The 17,423-nt window shown below is 33.3% G+C and overlaps 1 protein-coding gene across 10 annotated transcripts in view; it reads left to right on the top strand.

The window, feature by feature from the left end:
- Positions 1-17,423, top strand: part of COL11A1 (collagen type XI alpha 1 chain) — a 218,684-nt gene that overhangs the window by 112,443 nt on the left and 88,818 nt on the right. For all 10 annotated transcript variants that reach the window (XM_053891773.1, XM_053891770.1, XM_053891789.1 and 7 more), the window contains 7 exons: positions 215-268; positions 1,410-1,454; positions 2,504-2,557; positions 2,638-2,682; positions 7,668-7,721; positions 9,731-9,838; positions 12,803-12,856. In XM_053891773.1, coding sequence (XP_053747748.1) covers positions 215-268; positions 1,410-1,454; positions 2,504-2,557; positions 2,638-2,682; positions 7,668-7,721; positions 9,731-9,838; positions 12,803-12,856 — 414 coding nt within the window. The remainder of the gene's footprint in view (positions 1-214; positions 269-1,409; positions 1,455-2,503; positions 2,558-2,637; positions 2,683-7,667; positions 7,722-9,730; positions 9,839-12,802; positions 12,857-17,423) is intronic.

Genomic DNA, 17,423 nt, shown 5'->3' on the forward strand with positions numbered 1-17,423 from the left:
CATGTTTTTGATGTAGGTCAAATTTGGTTTTCATTTATCTCTATATATCATTTTCCACATATGTTTAATAGTTATTTAAATGTTTGTTGCTTATAGATAAAAACCAGTGACTTGAGTTAAGAATTTTATTAATAGTATATTCCTGCATAAAAGTTATATTTTTCATTATTCTCATTTAAAAGAGAAATAAGATGCTTTTTCTCTGTTTAATTAGGGACCACAAGGAAAACCAGGACTTGCAGGACTTCCTGGTGCTGATGGGCCTCCTGTAAGTAATAGTTACTTGTCATTAAAATTTCTACATATTTATCTTCAAAAATAGGTTTCACATGTGTTTTAGAAGTCATTTTTTTTTTCTGAAGTTAGTAATAAAAACAAATTGAGCCAGTAATTAAACATTGATCCCTCTCAAATACCATTGCATCATGTTACTTCCATATTGCAAAATCTTTAATGATCATGCAGTGATTCTTGGATAAACTCATTCTGGTGCTCTGGTGCCAGAATCTCAGATGCTCAGATTTTCCTACTTCCTCATGAGCCATTAGTTCCAGGCAAACAGATCCACTCACTATTCTCTCAGCGTTTCTCAAATCATCTTTATCTCTATACCTTTCGTAGCACTTTTTTTTTTCATTACACTTTTCCATTCTCTCTTCTTTTTCAAAGTACCTCTTTCTTGAGGGTCCAAGGGGTAATTTCTCACCATTTGTAAATTTCCTTAAACACTTTCCATGAAAATCCTCAGCCTCCAGGGATTCCTTCCTTCTAGAAATATAGCAGTGTTTATTGTACCCCAAATGTAATAATAAATAATGTAAATATATTATCTCTACAGTTGTTATACATAAAAATTGGTTATTTATGCTTTTTTTTTCTCTTCAAACTACTTAGATTTTTGAGCTAAGATGCGAAATTTGTATTGGGTATAATTGTGATGGAGTAATACATTTTTGCTTATTGAATCTCGAGAATTTTATTATTAACACTATTAGTATTTATGATCTTGCTATATTATCAAATGTCCCGTTCATATGCCTTAGCTGCCTTTTGAAGGTGCGTATTTCATTATTTGATCAATCTGAGAAATAGAAGTCAGATTAAAATGCCTCTATATAAGAACTGTTGATACCAGAGTTGAATTGTTAATGATGATCTGTTTTGTTTTATGTACTTTTTCCAAACTCTCAAATACATTATGTAGTTGGTGAAACTTACATCCATAAAATTTAAGCTTATGTTTCCTTCCAAATGCTACAGTTTATAATGTTGTTTAGGGCCATATGCACAGATGCAAAATGTTCAATATCTTTTGAAACCATAGGTTTGAAAAAAAAGCAACAATTTCATAGTATTATAAACTACCATTAAAATTGCATCTTACCAGTATATGTTTTTGCTAAATATAGGGTCATCCTGGAAAAGAAGGCCAGTCTGGAGAAAAAGGTGCTCTGGTATGTTACAGAGTATCTATGTAGATGTCCTGTCACCTTATGTCTAAGGGAAAATGCTTTACTTCAGTCATCTTTATGATATATATATATATATATATGTATAAATATATAAACATATAATATATATGTAAACATTACATATATATATTCTTATCATTTAGGGATAGGAATATTAGAAAGTAAGTACATGAAAATAGTTTGTTTCTACCTTTAAATATGTCTTTACTCTCTAAAGATTTCTTTTGCTATCATTTAAATACAGTAATGTTCTGGTAGTTATTTTTATTCAAGGTTTAAAAAAACAGATGTGCCTTAGATAACTTTTAATTTTGTAATAGTAATTTTATAAATTAGAGTATATTCTTTTTTAAATAAATACTCTCATGATCAGAGATAAATCTAGATTTTGCAAAGGTAGTATATGTGGAATGAATGGCCATAAATGACAATATGAAACTGGGTAAGAATTACTAAATATCATTAAACTATTTATGTCACTCTAATTTTACTTTATTACTCTCTGGTAACTTTTAAACAAGAGAATATTTAATTGTAAGAGCAATAATTATCAAAATATCTAAATAAAATGTTAAAATAAGAGCTTATTTATTGTTAGTACTACTTTGAATTACAAGGGAAGGGGGTAGGATCAGTTTGTTTAGAGTTGGTAGTTTTAGGTTTTTATTAAAATAGCATTAAAACACAGCATTACTATAGAAATTATATATTCTATTTAAAAAATTGTTTCCTTTAGGTAAACTAATTAAATGAAGCCAGCTGTGGAAAATATGTAAATTTTGATCATCTTCTTGATAATGTTTATCTTATTTTTTCATAAACATATAATACAATAAATTTGGAGTAGGTAGGGCTAATCACATGGTTTGTTCATCCTATCTGACTTCAGAAACAAATGATAAACCTCAAATAATCTTTACCAGTAGTAGAAAAATATCATATTCTTGTAGATTATTTGGTAAAATTACCGTGTGTGGATGAGTAGCACTTTCAACATAATGCATGTTTAAATAGCAATGGGTCTTTTTCAGGGTCCTCCTGGTCCACAGGGTCCTATTGGTTACCCTGGCCCCCGAGGAGTAAAGGTAAACGTTATTTTTTTTCACACCATTTATTTTCAGTGAAAAATATTACAATCACTTAATCCTTCTAATTTATTCTATAGGGAGCAGATGGTGTCAGAGGCCTCAAGGGCTCTAAAGGTGAAAAGGTAAGATATAATTTATTTAGGTGATTTTAATTGCTACATATCTATTAGATCAAAAATTTAAATTCATTCAACAGCTATTTAATTTCCCCATATATTAAGTGATTACTTGATAGCAGACATTTGTACTGTGTATCATGGAAACTTTTTTGAAAAAAGATTATACCCTGGGGTGAGGACTACATTATAGAACAGAAGCAAAGATATGTCATAAACAGAATTAATCCTATATCCCTTTTTTTCTTACATGTGTTTACCTTTTATAAATCATAGAGTTGCCTATGAATAAATTAGCCACAGGGCTTGTACATATCCAGTTATATGCCTAACAGAGGAATGTTTATTCCCTTCTTTCTTTACTGAAATCCCCAAAGTTAAGCTGAAATGCATTGGAAATTATGAAAGTTAGAAGTACTCTAAATCAATTGGGGGAAGAAGAAATCTTAGATATTATACTGTATGCAAAACAAAAATATTAATGAGAAGAAATAAAGATTAAAACTAGGCAGAAGTGAATGAAAGAATGTGGAATTTTTCATAGAGCATTTGTAGTTTAATTGTCCTTGGGAAAAGAAACTGAAAGTGAGGTGTTTTTTTTGTTTGTTTGTTTACATAAATGTTTAATGTAAGTGTAGAACCCCAAGATCCTTCACTGATTATGTTAAAATAAAATGGCAGGGGCACCTTGGTGGCTCAGGTGCCCAACTCTTGATTTCAGCTCAGGTCATGATCTGCGGTTTGTGGGTTCGAGCCCCATAACAGGCTCTGTGCTGATAGCTCCGGAGCCTGGTGCCTGCTTTGGATGTATTCTGTGTCTCCCTCTCTCTCTGCTCCTCCCCTGTCTCTCTCTCTCTCTCAAAATAAACAAACATTAAAAAAAAAGTAAAATGGCATTACTCACAGGCAGTATTATTCTTAATACAATATTATATTTAAAAAATAGTGTTTAGAATAAAATGTTTATAGCTTTGTTGAGAAACTATGGAATATAAATTTTGATTTTAATGATAATTTAGTTCCTATAGTCATAATGTTATTAAAAGCACCAAAAAAAAAAAAGAAGCACCTTGTGTGGATTTGATACCAATGAGGAATGGAAAACAAGGACTGAAGGGATGGGACTATTATATCCATTATAATTTTTTCTAAAAAATAAAAAGTAACATACTGAGGCATTGTTAAGTAATGCAACTATATTCAGTTCTACTGTATAAAAATTATTATGAATTTGAAATGAACTCAGTTACTTTGATAAGAATCCCAGTTCATTCTGATCATCACAGATGAACTTCAGGGATAATGTCCTATTGAGTTGGTAGTTGAGCCCAATGATTGGTCAGATAGGGTTGAACTTGTAATTATTTGCAGATGGCCTATGCAAAAAAAAAATACATATATACACACATATAAGCATTTTCTCTGTTTGCAATATTTCTTAAGACATTTAAGAGTTAATTCAAATTTTTGTCTGCAATAAGTGCCTTCCAAAGAGTTTAGGAAAGACAGTGTTTAAAGGAAAGGTTAATTGGGGTGGGAAAGTTGTAAACTTGCTGGAAAAGAGATAGTGGCAAAATGACAGAAGTAAGTAAGAATATAGATGATGAGATACCTGTGAAGAGAAATTCACACAGGAAAATAATGTATACTGCTTATATGTAGAAAAACAATTGGAGATTATTGGTTGTTTTGAATGGTGTGTGATCTCAGAAGCAACAAGTAGATGTAGAGAAAAAGAATTAAAAATAAAAAAAAATCAAATGTTTGTTGTTTAATGTTTTTTAATGTTTATTTTTGAGAGAAAGAAAGCCAGTTGGGGAGAGGCAGAGAGAGGGGGAGACACAGAATCTGAAGCAGGCTCCAGGCTCTGAGCTGTCAGCACAGAGCCCGCCGCGGGCTATAAAAATTTTGAGTTCCAATTCTAGTTCTCATACTAAGTAGACTGGTAAACTGAGGCAGATTGTTTAATTTACTGAGTCTTATTTTAAGTGTGTAAAATAAAAACATTGTCCTAAAAAATCGCTAAGGTAATTTTCAGCAATACTTTTTTTTGTATCTTTTATTATATTTATACCTGTTATTTTATCAAATCTAATAATGTATTATGTAGATTAGAGAAATTCATATAAAAGTTAATGGAAACTTTGTTCTAATACAAATTCTCCCTATTTTCAAACTGTGAAGAGTCATTAAATATTAGTGAATTTTAATATCTATTATTTATTTTGTTTTTCTGAGAATGTTTATAATTGGCCATTTTTCTTGAAAGAGATAAGGAAGGATGTTGAAACTTTTTTTCTTTTTACACATAACAATGTTAATTGTTAACTAAAGGTGAAAAAGCAAGTTAGTACCCTAACTAGAATTAGAATTCTTCATTGTACAGACAGATGTGTTCCTTAGACCTTACGCAACATAACCCAATGACAAATGGCATAGGTGAATTCCTTGTTTACCCCTCTCCTAAAACTGTTTCCTTTTTTCTTTCTGAAGATTAATTCAGACCTGATAGTTTTAGGACTGAAAAGCTTAGTAACTTGATAGAGTCACTTGTTTTAAAAAATGCCACTTATTGTAAGGATACACCTAATAATTTAAATCTTCTAATTTATTTCTTATTTGCTTTTCTAATTTATTTTCTAATTGTGAACATATTGAAAACAAAGATGTGCCAGAAATAGCTTATAGTCAATGATCTTCTCTCCTAAAACAAAAATTTGTGCCTGGAAAAATTGTAAAATCTGTTATTGATTTTTTGACTTAGATTTCAGTGTTCTTTAAACTAAATTTGGCAACTGTGTAATTACCTTTCTCTCTAGAGAGAAGGTAATGAAGACAATAGTCAATAGGAAGTTAAATGGTCATTTTCAGCTTTTAAGCCTCTATTATTGCCCAGTTGCATCCAGTACAGAAAGAATCCTACTTACACGGCTACTTTATAGCCAGAATACTGAAAACGTCATGCTTTTGTCTTAAAGGTAACTTCTAGACCTGTCATAATTTTTAGGTTTAAGCAAGATACCAGATTGGACCCCGTTTCCAGGTTTAGGTCTCATATCCATAATTACCTAATATGTTCTGGATCTTAACATACCTTGCTAAACACACACTGAGGCATGTTCACTTAGTAAGGGTCCATTTAGTAAATGTTTATTAAATGGCATGGTTATTGAGGAGCAAAAATGTATGAGGCACTGGAAGCACAGAGGCTAATTAGGCATAAGTCTTATTTTCTACCAATTAATAAAAGAAAAAAAACTATGATTTACTAAGTGCAGGGTGGCATGTTCTGATAATAATAAATGTTCAGTGGGAGCACACAAGACAGAGAGGTTAATTTCAAGGTGGGAGAAAGACTGAGGTCATAGGAAACTTCACAGCAGAATTATGAACTGAGTCTTGGAAGAAGAGTAAAGGTAGACAGAGGTAGACAGAGAAGGTAAAGGGTTTGCAGGTGTGTGTATGACAATGGCAACCAATGCAAAAATTACAAATGGAAATATAGGTAATTAATTTTTTCTAGAACTCAATCTCAGTGCATTTGGGTAGGGGGTAGAGGGGAGATTCAAGATCAAAGATATGACTGCCAAAATGAACAAGCAAGGGCTAGATCATGCTTGTCAGAAGGAGAGGGGAGAGATGGCAGCTTATATTCATTATTAACAATTTGGAACCATTGAGTTGTTTTAAAGTAAAAAATTGTGTGATCAGTTTTGTTTTTTATAGAGGTCACTTGGCAGCAGAATGTGGAAGTATATGTGCCAATCTTCCTAGCTCTGTTCTCATACTCGGCCTGAAATATCCTTTCCTCAAACTTTTTAAGTAATATCCATTCTCTAACTCCTAATTAAGATACCAACTGCCCTGTCAAACCTTCTTCAAATAGCTTCTTGCCTCACTACCACCAACACCAGAACCATCATCATCTTCATGTTTTTATCATCTGAACATCCATCTCCATGTGTATCAAAGTTAATGCAAATGTTCTATCTTAGTTTTTATTGTTAAAAATCTCAAAATACTCCATACATGGACTCAGAACAGAGTAATGCTCAATTAATGCTATTGAAAATTGAATGGTTATTCTTTAGGAATTTAATTTTTTTCTTGAAATTAAGAGACATTAAGTTTGTTCATGAAGCTTACTTTTATTTATTCTTTATTTTTAATTTTTTTTTTGAGGGAGGGATGGGCAGAAAGAGAGAGAGAAAATCTTAAGCAGGCTCCACACCCAGTGTAGAGCCTGATGTGGGGCTGGATCTCACCATGAGATCAAGACCTGAGCCAAAAACAAGAGTGGGATGCTTAACTGACTGAGCCACCCAGGCAGCCCTATGAAGCTGACTGTTAAAAATCTAAATTTCACTCAGAATAGTATGAAATATTTCTGCTTTCTTTACTAAAGGAAGCCCAGTTTTCAGTATTACTGAACTGATGTGATAATGAACATTCTCTATTGACATGTAAAGAATAATGTTGGCTTGCTTATTTTACATCTGAAAAGAGATTGTAATATAGAATACAAGTTGAGCTACAAGGCATTTATCTAAAGCACATGATACAAAATGCATACTATAATATTCTTTAGTGTGAATTAGTATAAAATTAAGGGTAAAAACATTTTAATTGGTAATCAAAAGTCCTTGTATTCCAAAGTTAAAATGATAATTATTTAAATATTTACTTTTTATGTGTTCAGATGGCATAAGATATATGTTATTATAAGGGAATGGTTATATCCCCCATAAGACAGAGATCTAATTGACATATTGGAGGAAAATTTCCTGGAGTAACTTGGAGCCAATAATAATAGAAAGACGACAGGATACAGGCAATAAAGATTAGAATAGGGAGAAGGAGATTTCACAGCTAGGATTCACATTTCCCAGAACAATTTTCCCTAAATTATCAGTGTTCATATTTTATATAGCCATGTTTTAGATTCATTCAAGCAAATCATTAAACACCAGTTTTATTACTTTATTTTTTAGGGTGAAGATGGTTTTCCAGGATTCAAAGGTGACATGGGTCTTAAAGGTGACAGAGTAAGTAAGAGGAAAATTCATACTAAAATAAACACTTACATGTGTGTGTATATGTAGGCATGCGTGTGTATATCCTTATATTTAAATATAGAAAGCACAGAATAAATAAAAATGTTCGTACTGAGACTTTGCTCACTTTGATTTTTATATGAAGATTAGACATGTTAATTTTTGTGGAGACAATGTAGTCTTTCAGATATTACACTAAATTCCCATGTTCTACATCGTGTGTGTGTGTGTGTGTGTGTGTGCATAAAGTTGAGTAGTATTATTTATAGGTATTTTCTAAGTTGATGATCAAATTGTTTAAAAGAAGTGGTTTGAAGGGCGTCTGGGTGGCTCAGCAGTTTAAATTGTCTGACTCTTGATTTTGGCTCAGGCCAGGATCTCTCATTTTGTGGGTTTGAGCCCTGAATTGGGGTCTGTGTTGACAGTGCAGGGCCTGCTTGGGCTTCTCTCTCTGCCTCTCTGTCTTAAAAGGTTTTATAGGTTTCTTCTAAATTTTGTGGTGAGCTATTGCTTGGAAACCATGTATTTGCAACTTTCTTGAACTTTCATTATTAGTGATCTTGAATTTTTGAGCATAAAAGTAGTACACTTTTTTTCTGGTAATGAATGTCTAGAAAACAAACAAAAATACGAGTTTCCCAAAGTAAATTAAACTACATGCTTTATTGGGAAGATTTATTTTATCTAACACCATAATACCTAATATATCTAAGCAAAGAAGCATACTGCAGAATTTTTTTGTTATCCTAAAATGTATGTAATGCTTGTTTCCAGAATGGGGGCAATGATTTACACATTTCAGTCCCTAAAACTATAAATGTAAAAAACAAGTCTAAAATGGAGGCATTTTTCTTGTGTTCCAAAACTGTTTTCCAAAATTGATATTGTCAGAGAGGAAAATTACTTTTTCCTACTAACCTGCTAGTTTCTCAGGCTGGGGCCCTGTAAAATTAGATTGACAAAAGACAAATTAACAAAAGGAAAACAAACAGAAGTTTTCTAGCCTGTGCCTCAAGTTTACACATGGGAGCACTCCATGATAATTAACTCAAAGGGGTGGTTAGAATTTGGGCTTATATGGCATTTCAGCAAAGGAAGAATAAATTTTTAGAGAGATGACAAGGAAAAGGACTTTTAGTTTCTAGGGCTGCAAATTGTGGGAAGGTAGATATATTGGAAACTAAAGGTAGACAAAGGCTAGTTAATGAAGTTTGTTGAATAGATTCCTCTGGTGTCTGCTTTTGGCTCCAGACTGATAAGGGTCTAGTTGTCTCCAATGATTAACATTTGTCTTTTCTTGTAGAAAGGGGAGGGAGGGCACTTTTGAAAATTTATATCCTGCTGTTAGCAGCTTCTCTTACATCTGCTTCTTCTCAGTTGCTTTCAGTTCAAACTAATCTTCACACCAGAGTGGCATATTTTGGGGTTGATTATTCTGCCACCCTATACCATCTAACTTTGAATCTTATTTTTTTTCTTCCTCTGTGCAACACAGATGTGTTAAAATTACTTTAATATTAAACATGGTAGCATCAGGCTGTTGTAGGTTTTCAAATGTCAGACTAGGATGGGAGGGCGATCTGGCTGCGACATCTGTTACCCCATTGATCGCCAGGGTTGATTCAGCTGATCTGGCTGGCTAGGCGGGGGTCCCCTTCCTTCCTCACCACTCCACGTGTGTCCCTCCGGAAGCACGCTCAGTCGAAGAGGACAACTTTCCCCAATACAGGAGGACCCTTCTTCGATCAAGGGTATACGAGTAGCTGCGCTCCCCTGCTAGAACCTCCAAACAAGCTCTCAAATGTCAGACTATATTCAGTTGTCTATTTACCAATGGAAAGGTTGATGAAGTCAAACGTTTTCAGGCCTCTTTGTCATAAATAAAACATAAGGAAATAAATGAAGAGTTGAAGAATATGACTTTCTGATAGACTATAATGTCTGTTATTCAATCTCCAATGTATTTTAAATTATAAGAATTTTGCTACTCTGTGTTTCAGGGAGAAGTTGGTCAAGTAGGTCCAAGAGGAGAAGATGGCCCTGAAGGACCCAAGGGTCGAGCAGGTCCAACTGGAGACCCTGGTCCTTCTGGGCAAGCAGGAGAGAAGGTCAGTGAACAACTTTAAATTCACAGATGATGTTTCATTGTCATTTAAAAATATTTTTAATCATCTATGTCAGAAAACTAGAGGATTCTCTTGCGTTTCAAGCATATCCGTATACTATTAGGAGTACAACCATGAGAGGGCTACATTGATCCTTTTTCACTCTCCCTTGTCACCTATCCCCTCTGCTCTCCTTGGCCTTGCAGAATTAGTAGTTCTTCAAGCTCTTGCACGTTCATTAGAGATTAAGAATTTGATTGTGATTGGGGCGCCTGGGTGGCTCAGTCGGGTAAGAGTCTGACTCTTGATTTCGGCTCAGGTCATAATCTCGCAGTTCCTGAGTCTGAGCCCCACGTTGCTTGGGATTCTCTCTCTCTGTCTCTCTCTCTCTCTCCCTCTCTCTGCCTCTCTCTCTCTCTCTCTCTTTCCCCCCTTCCCCCACTTATGCTCTCTCTCTCTCTCTGTTGCTATCGTTCTCTCTCTCAAATAAAATAAAACTTAAAAAAAGTTTAAAATAGAATTTGCATGTGATTAACAATGGATCAAAGAATCAATGAAAGATGGTATACTTATTGTTTTAGAAGAGGTAGAATTATCTTTGCTCCTCATGCCAAAATGTACACTTTATATTTTTTCACATGAACGTGCATTTTCATAGGCAAGTGTTTTACAAAATGATGATGTCAAAGCCCAACTTGAAGAGATTAATTTTAGTCTAGTGTTAACCCAGGCATCACTATGTTTTAAAACGTCCCCATAATTGTAATATTCATTGATTTAAGAGCCACTGTACTATATATACTATGTCAGAAAATATTTTCAACCATTACATTTACATTTTCATGTAATATTAGACAACATTAAAACTATGGCATCATAAAGTATTTAGTGATATGGTGAACACCTCATAATGTAACTATGAAGTTAAATTAAGAAAGAACTAGAAATTCCCATGACAAGTGTTATCCTATTTGTACACTAAAGAAAAATATAAATACGAATTATTTCTTGGTGGTATAACTCAGATGATTTCCTTCCTTTTAATATGTATACCTGCTTTCCAAATTTTCTATATTGAGCATGCCACTATTCTATAAAATATGAGAATTCCATGCTGTTTAAGAAAACTCTTAATTTCCCTCCTTGCCATCCTGGCTCAGAAGAACAATATATAAGGATTACACAGGCACTGTGACTGCATAGGTAAGAAGATGTTTCCTCATGTCACTATGAATCATCTGATGTAGTAGTTCTTCTAAAGTTTCACCCTCCCAGTTGTCATTTGTGAACTGATGAATAATGTCATCGTGTTTAGGCAGGGAAGGAAAGGATGAGAGGAAACAAAGGCTTCCAAGGCCCTATCACCCTTCCACTTAGAGTACTCACTAGCCAATAGTTTCAGACTATTATGGGAACTTCCTCCCATCCTTCCTCCGATTTATTCTTGTAAATGACGCCAGAGTCTCTTCAGAGGCATCAGGACTTTACCCCACAATTCTTCTTTAACATTTCATTAGCATTTTCCCTTTATGGAAGTTGCCCATCACCATATTGAAAAGGCAAACAAAACTTCTGCCTGGATTTATTTTGAAATGACTCTAAAGTGAGTAAGAGTCTATATTATAATACAGTAATTAACATGGAACACAAAGACTTCATGATCATAATTAGAGAATTTCATTAACCTTGAAATCAGTGGCATAAAACAGACATGATAACTTAATGCATCCAAAGGGACATCATTATAAGCATACTTCTTAGGGCTTGTTTGCATATTTTCCATCTGAAGACTGCTTACCTATGCAGTGTTGATCTTGAATCAGACAACTCTTTAGTTCAATCTGTAATAACAAGGTCATAAACTATATTCCTATTTTCTTACCTTGATTCATCCAGTAAAATATTTATTGTGGTTCATAAAGTTGCTGTTCCTCTCTTACTGTTACATGTAGTAATATGGATTTGTTTTTGTTTCTATTCTTATTTTGTTTAAATGTACATGGGAAACAATGATGCTATGTGCTTCCCAATGTTTTAAGACTTTGATAAATAATATTATATATATATGGAGTGTGCTTTTATAAAATCTTAAGGAAAATAGTCACAGTAAAATTCCATAAACACTTTACTCAGAAATTTAGTTTAATTTTCTCATTACCTGTATTTTTAAGTTAATGCTTTGTTCAGGGTGAAATTTTGCTAGTATAGCATTTTAAACCTCTTGGTATTTGTTACACATCTTTGGACTTTGCTGCAATTTACTGTTTTAGCAGTTTTTGAGAAGTAATCTCATTGCACTGGAACAAAATTGTTGCACATTTAAGGTCCCACCTGCAGGAATTAACACTCCACAAAAATCATCATTACTTAGCTATATAGTTCTCAACATTTGATGTGTCGATTAACTCAGATTTTCCAGATGTTTGAAAAGAAGAAGCAGCTTGGCCCCAAAATTAGGTCAGAATTTCTTGTGTAGTTCTTTAAACTGCTCAGTGAGAAATACTTAAATAACTCAGGATTGCTTACTTTGTATTTACATGAGAAATGAAATCATTTTATAAAAAGGATTAACTCCAGCTGAAATGATAAAATCTAAATGCAGTTCTAACTACATCAACTAACTTTAAATAATTTTAATGTTGAAAACCTTAGGCATTTTCTTTAGTCATGCTTAAGAGTTCAGAGAGAGTCCTAGAATTCTTTTTCGCTCAGGGTCCTGCCCCCAAAGAAGGCACTGTCACTTAGACAGGTGTTAAGTTAGAGAACGTTATAGCATTAGAAATATGTCAAAACAATTTTTCCCTATGCAAATGAAGAAATATAATGTAAGTAAAGTATTGTGAAAACTTGTAAATCTTCCCTTTGACTGTACAAATATGTGGTTCTAACTTCTAGAAAAATGGCTAAAATCATCATTTAAACTTAATTCAACTTAGAATCTTTATTATTATTTTTTTTTAACTTTAGGGGAAACTTGGTGTTCCAGGATTACCAGGATATCCAGGAAGACAAGGTCCAAAGGTAAAACAATTAGCTTGATGTTTATAGTTTATCAACATTTTGTAGAAATTAATCATACATAATGGTTTGTAACACAGAGATGATAAATCCTTAAAATATAATTTCACAAGGGAAAGACATCAGGTTTGTGGGTGCCTGGTACACAAGGAGCTCCGGGAGCCTAGGTGATTATGGACTGGAGTATTTTAGCAGACAGTGTCATAAAAGGAAGACATTGTCAGCTACTTCCTTGTAATTGGAATCAGGACTATTCCAGAGTGACATACTACTATATCTAGAAGTTATAAAGGGGATGATAACTGATGGATAACAGTGTTTGATTTCATTTCTAGTACCCTAAGGGTTTGAATTTCCACTTGCTGCCTTTAAAAAAAAATTACAATACATCTTTCATCATCTTTCTCTTCCCTCCTTTCCCCAGTATTTGTTTCCTAGGGCTACTGTAACAAATTTCTACAAACTTGGTGACTTAAAACAACAAAGATTTACTCTCTTATGGTTCTGGAGACCAGAAGCCTAATAAAATCAAGGTGTCAGCAGGGCCCCAGTCCCTCCAAAAGCTCTAGGCGAGAGTCTCTCCTTGTCTCTTCCAGCTTCTAGTAAACCAGGGCAGTCCGTGGTTTGTCTCTGCCATCTCCACGTGGCCTTTTTTTTCTCTCTGTCTTCTCTTCTGTCTCTTATAAAGACACTTGTCTTTGCATTTAGGGACCACATGATCTCATTTCAAGATCCTTAACTTAACCTACACTTACAAAGACCTCTTTTTCCAAATAAGGCAACATTCACATGTTCCAGAGATTTGAATATCAGATATATGGATTTGGGGCCACCATCTGATCCACTACAGAACTAAAATTTTATTTTTAACTATTTGAAATATACATATTTTAAGCATAAAAATAGATGGTTTTAAAAATAGATGTTTACCCTGGTGTGCTAATTTTCCTCAAGCTAATCTTAAAACTTTGTCAAGGGGGCACTTCTTGCATTGACTAGTTAATTAAAGTGGTTAAATAAATTAATACATACATTTTGGTTTCTACTATTAAAATACTTACATGCCCATGAGACAGACTATCTATCCATCTACTTTCAATCTGTCTCTGTTTGACCCATTCAGGCTTGACAGGAATCGTATATAAAGATAAATCCTGTTTATATAATAATCTCCAAACATATTTATTAATAAGTTCCCCAGATAATCATTGGGAAACCAGAATGTCCTTCCTCTTGACAAATGTGAACTGCATGTACTTGTGTTCACTCATTGTCCTGTGATGACACTGTATTAGGCTTGCTATGTGGTTTTGTCTTATAAATTGTCATTGAGTTTCTAGAAAATGTGGAATCCCTTGTATAGTAAGAGGTAAACATAATGCTTTGAGCTTTTCGTCTGTGACTTAAAAATAACACATGCATCATTTAAAGGTTTCTAGCTACATTTAGAATGCTTATTAGTAAGTTTCACCTTTTAGATATTGTCTCTAATACACTGCCCTGTCTCTTAGCTACCTTCCTTTCAAATGTCAAGCATTTTCACAAGTATTATGAGTGGAAAAAAAAAACAAAACAAAAACAACATTCACTGCAAAACCCACAACCTTATGCTATCATTAGATTGCTTGATGAGTTCTTGATATAATTAGGAAGTTGAATTGCAATTGTGGTGTTTTGATTTAAAAACAGAAAACTATCATATTACTTGAAGGCTTAGCACAATATTCTTTTATTTGACATTCTTATTTCCTTCTGTTTTTCCTATGACAATACTCTGTTCAATAATCTTTGAGTTATTTTTATTAACAAAATGCACCAGAGTGACTGGAGAGAAATGTTTCTTCCTAGAGAAATCAAACATTTTTCTTTACTCCTTAACCAAAATGTCTGAAACCTTGGTTTTTATTTTTTAATATTACTGTTCTTCACAATAACTGTTTTTATGATCAAAAATGATTAATGTTTCTTAGTTCTAAAACAAAAAATAATGGTCTCATCAAAGATCAAAGATATCTTCACATTTTTTTCCTATGTGGAAGCTAATTAATTTTGAATAGATTTAAATCTATATTGTACTAAAAGTGAAATTCAACTGCTAATCTCTTAAGCAGTTTAAGGACTATAGTTAGACATATAATTTATTTAATATCTTACTAGCAATGTAAATCACAATGGGTATTTGAAAGTTGCACCATCATTGGTACTATAAAAAGATAGATCACTACTTCAAAAAGTAAATCTGTTTTAATGTAGGATTCTTTATATTTAAAACAGCATTCAAATAATTTTGAAAGTTTCACAATTGGTGAGCCAATTTTACCATTAATCTTTGACTTTTCAGCCTTTCATTTGCTGTTTGTTTTTTCCATTTAAAAACCTATAATGCCTGAGGTGCCTGCATGGCCCAGTTGGTTAAGCGTCCTACTTCAGCTCAGGTCATGATCTCACAGTTCATGAGTTCAAGCCCCTCACTGGGCTCTGTGCTGACAGCTCAGAGCCTGGAGCCTGCTTCAGATTCTGTGTCTCCCTCTCTCTCTCTCTCTCTCTCTCTCTGCCCCTCCCCTGCTCGCTCTCACTCTCTCTCTTTCTCTCTCTCTCTCTCAAAAATGAATAAACATTAAAAATAAAATAAAGTCAAAACCTATCATGGAAATTTTATATTTTGGTGATAACTCCTTATGTGAGAAAAGAAGAAGAATATGCCTTTATATTACAAACTATTTAGTTGATGGATTGGGCATTTTTGTTTTTTTCTCATAAATTGCCTAGAGCAGAAACTTACATAAGAAAATAAATTTTATAACAATAAAATTGATGCATAGAGCAATTTGTTTGAATGGAGTCTCTACAAATGTGATTAGTTATCTATTCTATCCAAGACAGAAATGAATATTTGTTCACAGATAAAATCTGGTAGAGTAGGTTATTTCCATATTGGATTTTACTCACTTGTCAAATTTCTAGAGTAGTCCCATAGTAATCCTGTACCAGATCTAACTTCTCATTCTCCATAGAGAAAAAGGCTTTGAAAGCCCTTCAAAAAACATAATTTGCAGACATTATTTCCCCATTATGTGAATATTACATGTCCTAACAATTGTCCTCAGGTGAATCACATAGTAACCTCTATAGACATGAATTAGAATATATTGGGAAATGAGTCATAAAAAGAAGCTCCGCAGTGCATACAATGGATGATTGTTTTGGCCATCAGCTCCCATAAGGCTTCACATACAACTTTCTCCTGGAGGAAATATACATTGGTATCTATTATATACATCACCTGGAGGAATTGTTAAAGATGGAGATTCCTGGGTCCTTCTGCTAGAGAGAGAAATCTGCAGTGGGATTTGACAATCCACATTATTAGGAATTACTCTGAATTATCATGAAATGGAGGGGACACATCACTTAGATAAATATTATTTTAGGGATAATTTAATCCAAATGAATAGAAAGAAAAGCAAGAAATATATTCAAGTCAAAGGAAGGTTTTGTTATATCTCCCTTAACACATGGGAAAGTATGTAAAATCTGAATGTCTACTACTCTGCTGGATATTTTATACATTATTGCATTTAATTCATAAAGTGGTCTGAATAGGAAAAGTGAGTATTTGGAAGCACACACTTTCCAAAGTCTCATAGTTAGCACATTGAGGAGAAAAGATCTGAACTTTAATCTGTTCTGTTTCATGATACGATAAAGCAAACCAGTCACAGTCATGTTCAAAGGAATCTGTAAACAGATAAAAATGTGGAATATGCACAAGATGAAATGGGGGACTATATTATATTCCATCTGTAAAATGTGAGTGTCTGTGGATGAAGTATGATGCTTTCACTGTGCCTATTACACCTTTAAACAACCAATACTTATTGTTATCTATCATTATCATTTGTATACCTTGCCTTCCTTTATTCTAATCGCCCACAAAGTCAAAGTACCTATAAGATGTGGGTGAGTGTCCTCATTTTGCAGAAAAACTATGCTTGGAGAGGATAAGTAATGTACCCAACTTAGGTGAATGTATGATAAACATAAGTTATGAATTTATGCCTTTGGAATTCCAAAAACAGGACTTTAATGCTGGACTGCCTGACTTAAACTCTCAGCTAGGTTTAACCACATTCAAACATCAAGCAGAAAGGTGGAAGAAGATCTTTAGCCTTTATGATTTGATTCAATTCTAAAGGTGTAAAAATATTAAATTAAAAGTTTCAAATATATAAATACAACAATGTTAATTTAGGAAAATTTTTATAAAATTCTTATTTTAATATTTATTCATGCTCATGAAAAATAAGATTTTTCTTCCAAGTTGAAGCAAGTGTGTAGAATTTTAAGTCAAAATTATTTTATATAGTGTTCTCTAATTGCTATTTTCTAATATGAGAAATGATATTTGGTTCATTATTTTAAAGTGAAAAACTAAAATGTATTTTATCAATTCATGCTTTCACTGCTTCCAGGATTTCAGATGTTACTGTAAGTTCATTTTCCTAAAGGCCTGCAGCTTGTGTCTAAAAACGTTAGTTACCATGGGGCACCTGGGTGGCTCAGTCGGTTA

Source organism: Panthera pardus, unplaced genomic scaffold (genome assembly GCF_024362965.1).
Source record: "Panthera pardus isolate Hobbes unplaced genomic scaffold, ASM2436296v1 HiC_scaffold_11, whole genome shotgun sequence".
NCBI classification, from domain to species: Eukaryota; Metazoa; Chordata; class Mammalia; order Carnivora; family Felidae; genus Panthera; species Panthera pardus.